This window comes from Ammodytes marinus (assembly GCF_949987685.1).
Source record: "Ammodytes marinus genome assembly, chromosome: 23".
In the NCBI taxonomy this organism is placed as follows: Eukaryota; Metazoa; Chordata; class Actinopteri; order Uranoscopiformes; family Ammodytidae; genus Ammodytes; species Ammodytes marinus.
In genome coordinates, this window is record NC_137227.1 from 3,850,545 (window position 1) to 3,864,064 (window position 13,520).

The following is a 13,520-nucleotide window of genomic DNA, read 5'->3' on the forward strand; positions in this document are numbered from 1 at the left end:
GCGGTTGCAGGCACATAATGATTTGAGAAAGTATTAAGGAGGTGTGTAAGTCTGTGTTCTCCCAAGCACAAGTCACTTTTTATAATTCGGGTCTCGTACTACTTTTTAGTTGCAGTACTTGAGCTTCTTAATGCATTTCAGCAACAGACTGTAAATGACCCATTTGTATGATGGAAATAAGCATATTTGATTTGTCAGTATTTTCAATGAAGTCATTAGGCACTGAAGTCGCGGTGGAAATGATGCTAATTGTTATTGATGCGACTCTATGATTGCCATATAATAACCGATGATACGCTGCTCACATCATCACAATTTACATGTTGCTCTCCACACCGGCTCATTAGCGACAGCGAGCCTATCAGGATCCACCATCACCACCTGCACACTTGCCCTGCGTTCCAATACCCATACTTCCCTGCTATTTAGTATGGTAGAAAAAAGATTTAGGATGTCCCACTACATGTGATCAGATGCAGCATGCTACAAGATACCTGGATGTCTTACTACATCCCATTTGGATTTTTATTGTAAATATAAGCATGCTTTTTTGGGGACTGCCTACAGGAAGTGAGGTCACATCAGTGAAGCCTTCTAGTGAACACAACCAGCAATGCGATGGATATACAGTATAAGCAAGAGGAAAGTTCAATGTTATATGTATGTTATAATGTAATACATGAATAAAAGTTTGTCCCAATAATACGCCTACTGCATGCTAACTCTGTAATTTTTTTTAAAGAATTTTTTTTAGCATTTTTATGCTATATTGACAGTGCAGAGAGACAGAGTTGAAATGGGGCAGAGAGGGGAGTGACATGCAGAGAACGACCGCGGGCGGGAATCAAACCCGGGTCTGCTGCTGGGCCCGGCCCGGGGGGGACGCCCGACCAAGTGAGCTAAGGGCGCCCCAACTCTGTAATTGCTATGCGGATACTTTACAATAAGGGTAAATAAATTAACTGTTAGTTGATGCATAGTTAATGCTTATTAACCATAATTAAGCATTAGCTATGCTTGGTTAACTTAGCAGTTATTAACACTTATTTTATGCTTTTTTAATGCTTCTTTAGCATAAACCAACAGGTAGTTAGTGTACCTTTATCTTAAAGTGTTACCCTTTTATGATCAGCTGTAGTATGTAGAATAGAAAAAAGAAAGAGTATGTGATTTGTACTGCAGGTTCAAGGTTCGAGGGCAAAAGGGGACCTGGTGTCTGCAGTAGGGGCCACCACAGCTTTGGCCCAAAGAGCACCGTCGCTGCCTTGTCACGTCGGCTCAATCCCATTTCATCTTTTCCTGTCTTTGGAATTCTTTTTTTTGGTCAGGTAATGCACACACAGAAACAAAGAAAAAGCCTTGCTGTCTGCATCCACCCTAACCCTCTCTGTCAGCTGGCTGTCCCTGGTCTCACAAATGGAGATCTGTCTTTGTGCTGACGGGCGCCAGTGTTCTTCAAAGGCCTGCCATGGCCTCCAGCCACAGGTAGACACACCAACGTCAAGGCACCGCTGATCTGTTAGTAAACGAGCCACCAGCCAAATTACCAAATGATTGCCTTCTGGATCCCGATTCCTGTGCTAATCCATCAACCAAATCTATAGGAACACGCAACGCACCATCATTACAGATGCTAAAACACCGGATTCTTTTAGGTTTCCCTTTTTCTCCGTCGGTCTAATTAATACGCCACGTCTTGGGCACACTTGAGGTAATTAACATTGTTTTTTGCCAGCAACACACAGCAGATGGTGATTGAAAATAGAGGGATGAGTCGCTCAATCAACCACCATTTGTCTGTAGCCATTAATTATCTAGCGAAGAATACATTCAGTCCCCAAAGTTGATAGTTTGGTAGGGGGGGGGGGGGGGGAGAATACTGTCCTTCTGTTCCTCATTACTCTTTAACAGCAGACACTGCTGAAACTAGAATGCCGAATAGGGAGATTGCGATTTTTTTTTTAATAGCACAGTCATTATCTCCTCCCATAAGGCGGCATACGATGGAAAGGCTTGTGGAGAGAAACAGTGCTTAGCCTACAAAGAGGCGTTTTTTTAATGCATGCGAAGCCAAGCAACATTTAGTGGTTAATTGTTGGTTCATCAAAGACCCACTTTGAGAGATGATGTTGACAGAGTGCCACGACTTCATTGAAAATGCCACAGGAAAAGGACTATTACTCTTATGATCTACTGTGAGCACTTCACCACTGCAAGGCATCACCACACACAGACCATGTGGCTTAACCCATCATCCACCAGTCCGGACATGCAGTCTGACTGGAACAACAGAAGCCTGGCCTTCAGCTTACGGCAGTCGTGATATCATGACGGGTCAACATTTCTCTTCCCCTATTCAGTTCTGGCAATCTTTTGAATTCTGCCTGGCAACATATTAGTATTACGCATTCAGCTTAATATGAAATCTTCTAAAAATAAAAATAAAAATAAAGGCTAAGAGAGGGACAGAGAGAAAGCATTCACGGCCAGAGAGAGAGAGAGAGAATGAAAGCAAAGTTGAGTTTTGAAGGGATTAGGCAAAGAGAAAACCTTGAAGGGACACTACGCGGAGGAACTCAGCGACACTGCATCCCATCCCTGGCATTCTCCTTTGATGTATTTTGTCATCGCCAGCAGCAGCTCTCCAATCCTTCGTCTTTGGCTAAACTATAGTCTTGTGGTGTTTTTTTTTTTTTAATATTCTCTCTGCGCCCCAGCCCTTTGTAGTCAGAGATAATCAGTGTCACCTGACTTTAATTACTGTGATAGAGTCGGGGAGATAAATGTTGTTCCTTCAATGTCAGTCGCTCTCTATCGATACAGAAAGGGAAATTTGTACCCCTTGATGTATCTTGTAGCCAGGGCCTGACAATTAAAAGAAAAAGTGTTCTCGATGGCAAATTACTGGTAGGATTCGCTCATGTTCCACCCCACAGGCTTTAATTAACTAGTCTCAGGTAGTCTAATCATATTATCAAAGACTGCCCCCCCCACACACACACACCCCAACCTGCCAGATGGGTGATATCCTCCATGAAAAAGCAGGGTTTTTTTTCCAAGTTGGGTCTACCACCATACTAACTGTAGTCCTGTCACATAGACACAAACAAAGGGTGAACAAGCGAGTGCCATTTTTCTTTATAGGATTTCAACAGCATCCGACATGTCAAGACACACACACACACACACACACACACACACACGCACACACACACACACACACACACACACACACACACACACACACACACACACACACACACACACACACACACACACACACACACACACACACACACACACACACACACACACACACACACACACACACACACACACACACACACACACACACACACACACACAGCCTGATGCCGAATAAAATGCAGGGCTTTACACAAAGTCAGCGGCAACATTTCAGTGTTTGTCCTAACCGAGATCTCCCCCCCCCCCCCCCCCCCCGGACCCATCAAACCCCATTATCTCCAAGGCTACCACTTTACTTCCAACTGGAGTGGAGATAGCTGCTTATCTACTGGTTAATAATAAAAAAGACACATAAGAGATATAGAAAAAAAAGATAGGATGGAAAGAGAGAGAGAGACAGAGAGACAAAGATACTGACAGAGAGAGAGAGAGAAAGAGAGAGAGAGAGAGAGAAAGACGACAGGGTGCACACAGAGAGAGAGATTTCCAGGGACAGTTTCATTCTGTGGAAAGGGCAAGCAGAAGGAGACCTCCCGCTGTACTGCGGCAGCCAAGACGAAATGAAAGCCCAGCCAACTCTCTTCTCCGGGGCTAAACAGCGGCCTTAATAAAAAACACAATCAGACCCCCAACCTTAAAGTTTAATGCACATTCTTCCCATATTTCTCTTTGCACCGCAGAGGGGTGGAAAAAAAAGGGACATGGTGGAAGCTCCCGGTGTGATCCCAGCTTCCAGGCTTGGACGTACGGTGTGTGTGTGTGTGTGTGTGTGTGTGTGTGTGTGTGTGTTAAAGAAGTGGGGGGGTTGTTATAGTCATAATGAAGGCCCATTCAATATCAAGCACACCATCAACTCGCTATAGCTCCTCCATCGCGCCTAATGAAATTGTTTCCCCCTCAACTTTTTTAATTAACTGGCAGACTCCTGGTGTGGAGTCAAGTTGTGGACACAGACAAAGACTATACAGTGTTCTCTCTCTCCCTCTCTCTATCTCTCTCTCTCTCTCTCCCAGGTGATATGAATATCAAAGAGGGATAGCTGCTCTGAATGAAGCTGGCTCTCTTTATTAGGCGAGAGATGTTCAGAGAGAGACAGATGTGCTGAGGACGGGCTTGTGTCTTTCATTCGACACGTTGATATATAGGCACAGGGATGATTGATTTATTGTGGGTCCACATTTACAGGCATGCAATGTTTACCTTTTTAAGATCACCTATTATGCAAAATGCACTTTTTCCCCCCCGTTCGTGGTGTTTCAACATTATTATGGGTTTCCTGGTAGTGACTCCCAGGGGTCTGAAAACCAGTGTTAAAAAAACCCTGTTCAGATTTTCCCCATATGATGTCACAAGGGGAGAAACCACGCCCCCCCTCCACCCCTTCTCACACCCTCAGATACCCCTGAATCAAACTGGCAGTTAGATCCAGGGGCCAATCAGAGCAGAATGGGCTTCTTGGAAGGAGGGGCTTAAAGAGACAGCCCCTAAAACAGACCTTTCCAGAGAGAGGCTAAACAAAAGGAGATTCACCAATGGCACTGTGATAAATATAAAGGGTTTTTTTTGGACACTAGACCATGAAAACCGTTTCTAGCAGAAACCCAAATTACAATTTGGAACCAGAAAATCAGCATCATATGTGACCTTTAACTTTTAAATCTTCACTTTTTTCCCCTCAAAACTTCAAGGGTGTCCCCCCCCTTGATAGTAATCAGACGAGAGGACGAATCCTAATCATTCTACAAGCGCCGACTGAAAGTGGTACAACCAGTGCTTGATGAAGGGACATTCATCACAAGGAAAGGAGGAGGATGATAGGGAAGCAACTAAAAGAAACAGGTTTCAAACACATTTTCCCTTTATTGGCATGGTGAGGCTGATGAGAATTGCACATAAAAAAATGAAATTCACAAGAAAGTCGTACAATAGGTAGAACCACAAAGGCATCGGTAAGGACTTGGCAGAAGGCAACGTGGATAGGACACACACAGGTAACAACCCACAGCGATCCCCCCTCCCTTTCCCCCTCCCTCCAAACACACACACACACACACACACACACACACACACACACACACACACCGGCCTAAAATCACAAACACACACACACACACACACACACACACACACACACACACACACACACACACTTGCTCATACACGTACATATTGTCCTTCCAAAAGAAACATGATTACCCAACAAACGTTTAAGCAGTGGCAAAGTCCTCAATTGGGTCACATTATTAAAAAGTCCGCCACAGTTTGAAATTTGAACCATAAGGTGTTAATATATTGCTACTCTAGGCAATTTACAAAGCATTTTTTTTTTATTACAATGATCAAAGCCACATCTATCAAATGGGACACGACACCATTACCCAAACGCTTTACAGACAGCAAAAAAGTAAAAAAAAAGAAAAAAAAAAACAATGTCTCACAACACAGGTAAAGGTATTTTAATTTTTTTTTATATCCTTCCTTCGACCAAGTTTTTTGCCTCTTTGCATTATAAGAAATGAGCCGTTTCTTGTCTCCACAGTCAAACTCCATGAAAGGAGGCCTGTGATCAGCAAGAGCTTTTCCTACAAAAGATTTTCTCCCTTCCTGTGATGGAAGCTGGTTCTCTCATTACTTGGCTGGCGCTTTCGAAACGGGATATTAATTGAACCAGAAACCCGCAAGGTTACCTTTTATGTCATGTCGAACAGCGCTGTTATATCTGGACCGTGAGTGGGGTGGGGGGGGGTGGGGGTTGGTGATGGAAAAGTGGTGCGGCATGCGATACATCGTTGAGAGTAGATTTCTCTATAGGCATATTTAAAAATTCTGCCAGTTACGACAGCAGAGAGGCAGATATCCAAAGTGGTATATACTTTACCGACTATCATCCCGTAATAGCCATGCACTACACAACAAACAGTTTTTTTTTCGACTCGACACATTTTTTTTACACACACACACGCACACAAACGAACGCAAACACGCACACTCACAGGGTGGAGTTAAAGAGTCAGTCACGTTTGCACAGATGTCACAAAGGTAATGCGTGCATTACAATCACAGAGACTCAATTGTTACATTGTTAAAGGGAAGAGCAGGAAAGTGGTGGGAGATGGGGGACAATCAGGTGTTTACCGCACAGGGCTAGAATGAATGAAATGCCAAGACACTGGAATGGAGTCATCCTACCTAACCAGCGACTGGGTAATGGGTCACGTCCAAAAATCACACAACAATAGGAGCTAAAATACACCTCTGAAAAATAATTTATTGCTTTTTTATATAGTTTTTTTCTTTCATTTATATTATCATTGTTATTATTATTTATCATTTTTGTAATTATCGTGAATAATATAAGTAATATCATCATATATATATATATATATTTAAATATATATATATAGTACATCAAATACAATATCTTTTAAAAAAATTCAGGAAAAAGGAAATTGTAAACTTTTGTTTGGCATTCACATAATCAAGCGAGTGAGTGAGTGGAGCGATGACAGCAAGTGTTTACAAGTGGTACAACAACAAACAAAGAAATTCCTGCAAAATCATTTTTATTGCTTCATGTTCTGCTTCTGTGTGGAAATAAATTAAAAAAAAAACAGCGACAGATCGTACCGATAGTGGAGACAGAAAATCACTGAAAGGATGAGGGGGCTGACTGCCGGAGTGATTGGCTGAATGGTCTGATTGTTTTGGAAAGGCATAGAAGGTAATATTATCACCACCAAACCATGTATTTGTACACCCTGTCAAGTGATTGTGAGTTAAATAACAAAGAAAAAAAATCGACATGAACAGTTAATAAAAATCTCATGAGGTACGCCATGTTAAATGAAGCCCATAAATAGGTTTTGATTCAAATATTAAAATAAATAGATAAATATGTGGTTGTCTTGATTGAAAAGATTTAAATGCAGTATTCTCTCTTTCACTAAAGGCGATGAAAACGAAAACCATTAAAAGCAGTGAAATCAAACAAGTGTATGTGTGTGTATATATAGAGTATACATACTGTATATATAGAGTATACATACTGTATATATACAGTATACATACTGTATATATACAGTATATATATATATATATCTTTTTTTTGATCGCTTCAGAAATAATTTATAAAAAAATGGGGTACTTTTTTTTTTACAATCATGAAAAACACGTTAAAAATGCATTTTACACTGGTTGTATAAGCAAAAACACTGATTGAGAAACGTTATAAACAGATTAAACTATACATGGCTGACTGTTTCTTTCCCCAACAAAATAACTTAAAAAAGGACGCTTGTTCACATGCCTCAAAATGAGCAATCTGTTTTCTTTTCTTTTTTTACAATCATATCATGTCTTCTAAACATCATGTAGCCGTACAATATCCGTTACAGTATTGTCATCGCTACAGATCGACATTCTGAATTAAGAAATATTCTCCTCATTTTTAAAAAAGGCTGCATTTTACAGTGCATAGCTGTAACAAATAAAGAACTTTATCCGATATGTACATAAAATAAAAAATATTCCTTTTATAGTTTTTCGTAAATATACGGCTACATTTCTCATTTGAAATGTAGACAACAATGTTACCTTGAGAATTGTACCTCCAAGATACAATTCCCTATACTCTTGTTCGTAATGTAACACTAGATCCAAACACCAGATTTGTTTTTAAAGAAACAAAGAAAGAAAAAGAAATCAACAGCAAAAGAGAACAAATCTGGCTGAACAAAGCTGCATGTTTTCACCCCCAAAGGATTGTGGGCATTGTAGTGCTTCGGAGAAAAAAAAGATATTGTTTCAGTTTTTTTCTCTTCTTCGTCTATTTCTTCTTTCACTGGTGGGTTGTTCAGCAGTATAGAGTGCACCAGGCTCTTGAGGGTTCACTGGCTTTCCCAGAATGCATTGTCTCTTCCACGCTCTTCAAGCAGCTATGTTCATGTAAACTTTATTTTTCGATATATTCATTTATATTGATATAGGTCTATAGGACTTATTCGTATATACTCTGTGACGTAGAGTGTAAATCTTCTTTGTGGTCTCGCCGCGTCAAGGTGAGCGAGAAACAACAGTGAGGTATCAAGAAGTCCCTCTTGTTTGACAGACAGCAGGTGCCCACTCAACTGGTTACCTTCTGAGGCTGCGCTGGGCCTCCCTCAGCAAGCTGTCAAAATCCATGGAGTCATACTTGCTTTTTGTGGAGGCTGGATCAAAGTCGTCCGAATGGGAATCTAAAAAAATGACAAGCAACATTGTGGTCAGTCAGTGTGAAGGGTTTCTTTGAAAAACAAGTACACATAAAAAAAACAGGTTCACCTTTTGTATTTTAAGAAAGCCTAATGGTCAAAGGGAGTTCACGGAATTTTCTGCCCTTTTTCACCATTATTGCTTGGCCATGTGTAGCAAAGTGTTAATCTGTTACTATGCTATTTAGCGTGTTTAAACAAAATATGAAAAAAATTGTATAACTGGGAGCTTATTATGGCATATTGTATCATTATGGCATTATTTGCAACTACAGTATCTGCTTTTATTACAGGTGATGAGTGACAAGCTAAAAATGTCACCATCCATAACTGTTTACATAGCAACTTATTAGCTTTACTAAGAAAATGATTCAGATTTGAGGGTATAGGTAAAAGTGCCTCCTTTTACACAGGAAGGGAAGAGATGTAACAAAAAAACACATCCTTCATCCTTCTGTCTCTCCGTTTCTCATGCGTTCCAATTTTTCCTGATCAAGCCGATAATACATAAAGAGTATCTTATCTCTGCCAACAGACAGCTTCACAAATGGGCCCCCCCCCCCCCCAAAGGGCCCAGCATACACCCAGCAGCAGCAGCAGCAGCAGCAGGCTTTGAGAAATGGGAATGACCATGGCAGCTCCAAGACGCCAGTCGTGATCTAATGCGATGGCCGAGGGCTGGATTGTGTCACACGGCACACCTTGAGGGATGAAAAATAACCCCCGCGCTCTACTTTAAACTAATGGACAGTGTCTCCGAAAAAACAAAAAGATGGGGAGAGAGTTTGGATACCACGCTATTATACGCCCTGCCTCCCTCTCAATCTTATCCATCCTGTGCTATCCGTCGTATGGGGACGACCAAAAATAGCCCGTTCCTGACAAAAGAGAAGCGGTCGCAAAAAGAAAGTCCTTTCCATTTCAGCAGACTTGATTAGTCAATCTCTGGCATAATGTCTGTCCTCAAGGCTTTGGGATTAGCGACTGTTTCTCTGTGTGTGTGTGTGTCAATTTCTCTCTTTCTCTCTCTCTTTAAAAAAAAGAAGAGAGGATGGCTTGGAGCATGTGGCTTTGAAAATGTATAGTAGTAACCGCCTTCACTTACTGAAGAAAAGTGCTCTCCAGTGACCCATTGACCCGGTGCATTATACATTCCGGGGACCTCATATTTGTGCTGGTAGATAAAATGTCAGGAGGAAAAGTGGGCTGCAGATGCCAGAGTCAATAACTATCTACTGTATATGTCATCATCAAAATGGTGGCAACGATCTTTTTTTTTTTGTGGGTGTGCGACACTTGACATAATGGGGCATCTCTCGCTTAAGAATTCAATAAGACTGCTCAATTATCACCACCAAACAACTGCAAGCAACAGAAGAGAGCTAAATACCCACTTTTTTTTTCAAAAGAAAGGCACCATGCCAAAGGAGAAAAAACGCCTTGATTTCATTGAGATCTTGCATTATTTATCAAATGAGTCATACAACCCTGAGATGCATCCGTCTGAGTACAGATCTTTCCCCGAGACGTACAAATCTAGTCAATATAGGAGCTATGAACATACGTCAGCTATACATGTATGTGTGTACTCTAAGGAATCACTTACACTGGATGAATTATGAAACACTGCAGTCAGACACAACTTCCCTACTCCCAACAAAGAAAGTAAGTATGCACTATAAGTAGCCAGAGGTGTAATGGAACTAAATGCATTTACTCAAGTACTGTACTTTAGCACAAGTTTGAGGCACTTAAGTACAGTATTTTTTTCATGCTACTTCATACTTCAACTCCTCTACAAAGTCAGTGAAAAAATAGTGTACTTTTTATTCCACAGTAACTAATACCTTAAGTTACCAGTTACTTGTACCAGAGTATGTTTACAGTTTGATGTTTGTACTTTTACTTACAGTAAGTAAAGGATCTGAATACTTCATACACCCCTGCTCAAGCCCTACCTAGTACATATATTTGAGCATTCTACATACTCTTTATATCTTGTGTGCTTTCACTCCAGTGCTATTTACACCAATGCAGCTATATTATGCTCCTACAGTGGCCCCTCCCTTCTGTGTAAATGACCGGGCCCTCTACCTTCCAAATGAAGAACCCTACCTCAGTGCCAGAACAGCTGGCAACAGATGGAACACTCACTCCGGAGGGAGGAGAGGCAGGCTGGGACTTAACCTTGCTCCCGCCTTCCTCTTCCTCACCTAACCTCACCTCTTTTTCCTTCTACTCCTAATTCTATCTCTACTCCTGCCCGTCTACAACGCTCTTAAAGTGATTCACACACACACACAGACACAGACACACACACAGACACACACACACACACACACACACACACACACACACACACACACACACACACACACACACACACACACACACACACACACACACACACACACACACACACATCCAACAGCACATGAAAACGCATCTCGATATACAGCTGCACACATGCTTCCAAGTGCTATCTCCCTAATGTGTTGCTTTTTATATCAAGTAAAGTAACAATCATCCCCATGTCTCATGTGTGAGTAATGGAGTCTGTCTTGTTTTTTCTTTTTCCCTTTAAGATTCCTCCTATAGCTTTCTATCAGGGAGGAAATGGAGCGCTGTCGGCAACCTGACCTTTTGAACTCTCTTTGACCCTTTGAGCCCAAGAAATGCCTGCTGGACACATTGAGGGGCTGTAGGAAATGTAAGAGATCAGTCCTCTTGATCTGAAAGCATCACTCAAGCCTATGCCCCCCCCCCCCCCCCCCACTCCTTAGCTGTCTATTTTATTCTCACTGACAGTCCCCCTAGCTACACAGATATGCCGCATGACTGCAGGGGGGCCCGATTGGAGAGGAGAATATACAACAACGAATAGCTGCCGCACTCACCCAAGTCTGTGTAATGTGATTTGCAGAACTGCTTTTGCCCGCCAAAGCACAGCTCGAACTGAGGCTCGTTGGCCCTGCGTAAGGTGTGTCCGTTCTCAAGGGCGGCGAAGGCGTCACAAGTGTAGCGGTACGTGATGAAGCCAAAATTGTCCCTGTGGTCGAGAGTAGGAAAGAAAAAATTGAAACGTCAGAGTGAGGCTGTGGGGCAATGATAACTGAACAGAGTGGGGAGGGGTGTGTGTGTGTGTGTGTGTGTGTGTGTGTGTGTGTGTGTGTTTGTCTTAGATGACGATCACGCTATTTATATGCAAAAGAGAATCAATAAAAGTGTATCATTGGGGCTCCATGGGCGCAGAACTAGATGGATAGGGAGAGACGCTCGGAGACTGCAAAAAGCTCTGTCTTTGTCTAAGACCTTCAACACTTTTTCCCTTTAGGTCTAAACACTGCAGGTGAATCGGGTAAACATTTTTAAACTTATAGATATCATCAAGAAACTTTGCCAGTTGATTACTTGCATTAAAACAGTTTATTTTTGTATAAAATCAAAATGTTGAGTTAAAGGCCTTTAAAGATAGTTGTATAGGAGAAACATACTGGCGCAAACAGAAGAGGTTTAGTCAAATAAACATCTAAATGTACATTGTTTTACCTTTATATTCATCCTAGTATGAAAAAAGACCATGTTATGGATGGAAGCAAAACAGCTCAAAATCTCAGAATGTACCATGCGTGCTTGAAAAACACAATGTTTTTTACCTGCAGTGTGTCACCTTAAGTTCAACAGTCACAGAGCCCCCCCCCCCCCTCCCCTCCCCTTACACTAATACCACACCAGCGTATACCATGCAGAGAAAAGTCCTGGGGGGGCCTTACCCATCGTCCCTCAGGTTCACTGCACATTCTTCAATCTCGCCGAAGACTTCAAAGCGGCGCTTCAACTCTGTGCGGGTGCAGTCGGACCTCAGCCGCCCCACGTACACCACCCGTCTCTCCTCCTGCTCGTTAGGAAGGAAAGGACAGAGCGGAGAGAAGGAGATTAAAAAAAAAGAGGGGGAAGTCTGTTTTTTTTCTTCTTTTCTTTTCCGTCACCCGAAACCTAATGAATTGGTCTTGATCACTCCCGTGGATATACTGCAGCGGAGACCTTTAGGCCCCCTTGTTTCTGTCCCTCTTTCTCTGTCTGTCTGTCTGTCTGTCTGTCTGTCTGTCTGTCTGTCTGTCTGTCTGTGCTGCTTTGTGATTGGTTCAGCTGGCCTCCTGTTATCTGATAGAGTAGCAGATAGAGGGTCCTCAGTCTGCCTTGGCACTACAATTCCTTTTCTTTCTCTCACCGCAACTCATCAACCAGCAGGCACGGTGATTTTTATCAAATGATGCCATGTCTTAAATTTTGGGGGGGGGGCTGCTTCTTCTTTTGTGAAGTCTGAATATAAAGCTGTTTTTGGGGAGGCCTTACATTAGAAAAGACTATTAATTCCTTTCCAACTTAATGAGTAGGGCTGGGTATTGTTCAAATATTTTCGACATCGATACAAATACAGGTAACTTGACTTTCGATATGGGTACCTGAACGATACTTTTTTCGATAGCAATTTTATGAAATCCATGTATGAATAAATCAAACTTTAAATGAGCTGAAATGGAAACTAACTGCATTCAGATTAGCACAAAAGGCCGACCCCCTTAGCCACGGCAGCTCCAACTAGATATACCAGCAAAAACGGTACACAATGGAAACAATACAATGAATCAGTGAAAATAGTTTGCAGTGCAAAATGAAAAAGGTGACAGTCAGTATGTAAGGCTCACTGATGCATACTGCGTAACCCATGTTGTAACCTAATGCATTTCCTGGATGCCTCCACACAGCCAATCACCATCACTTTTAGATCTTGGCCCATTAAGCATACTGCATTCTTAATGGCTGACGTCGATGACATTAACCCCTTAAGGATTGAAATTTGGTATGGAATGACAAGACATTTTTCCATACTCGATATAGTATGGAGGCATTTCTGTCTGTGCCAAATAAAGTATCAAACTTCAAAACCCAGTCCTACTTGGGAGTCGAACTCGCAACCCACAGCCGTTTGGGCATGTGTTCTCATAGAGAGCTCTGTTAATACTAAAAGGATATTTATTTTCCAAGGGAGAGGGAGCGTTA

The 13,520-nt window shown here is 41.9% G+C and overlaps 1 protein-coding gene across 1 annotated transcript in view; it reads right to left on the reverse strand.

Moving 5' to 3' along the window:
• Positions 1-8,337: 8,337 nt before the first annotated feature.
• The window catches only part of ppargc1a (peroxisome proliferator-activated receptor gamma, coactivator 1 alpha), a gene marked incomplete at both ends in the record, with an annotated part of 44,460 nt that continues 39,277 nt past the window's right edge, over positions 8,338-13,520 (reverse strand). The window contains 3 exons of the mRNA XM_080051681.1: positions 8,338-8,441; positions 11,354-11,505; positions 12,230-12,351. Coding sequence (XP_079907807.1) covers positions 8,338-8,441; positions 11,354-11,505; positions 12,230-12,351 — 378 coding nt within the window. The remainder of the gene's footprint in view (positions 8,442-11,353; positions 11,506-12,229; positions 12,352-13,520) is intronic.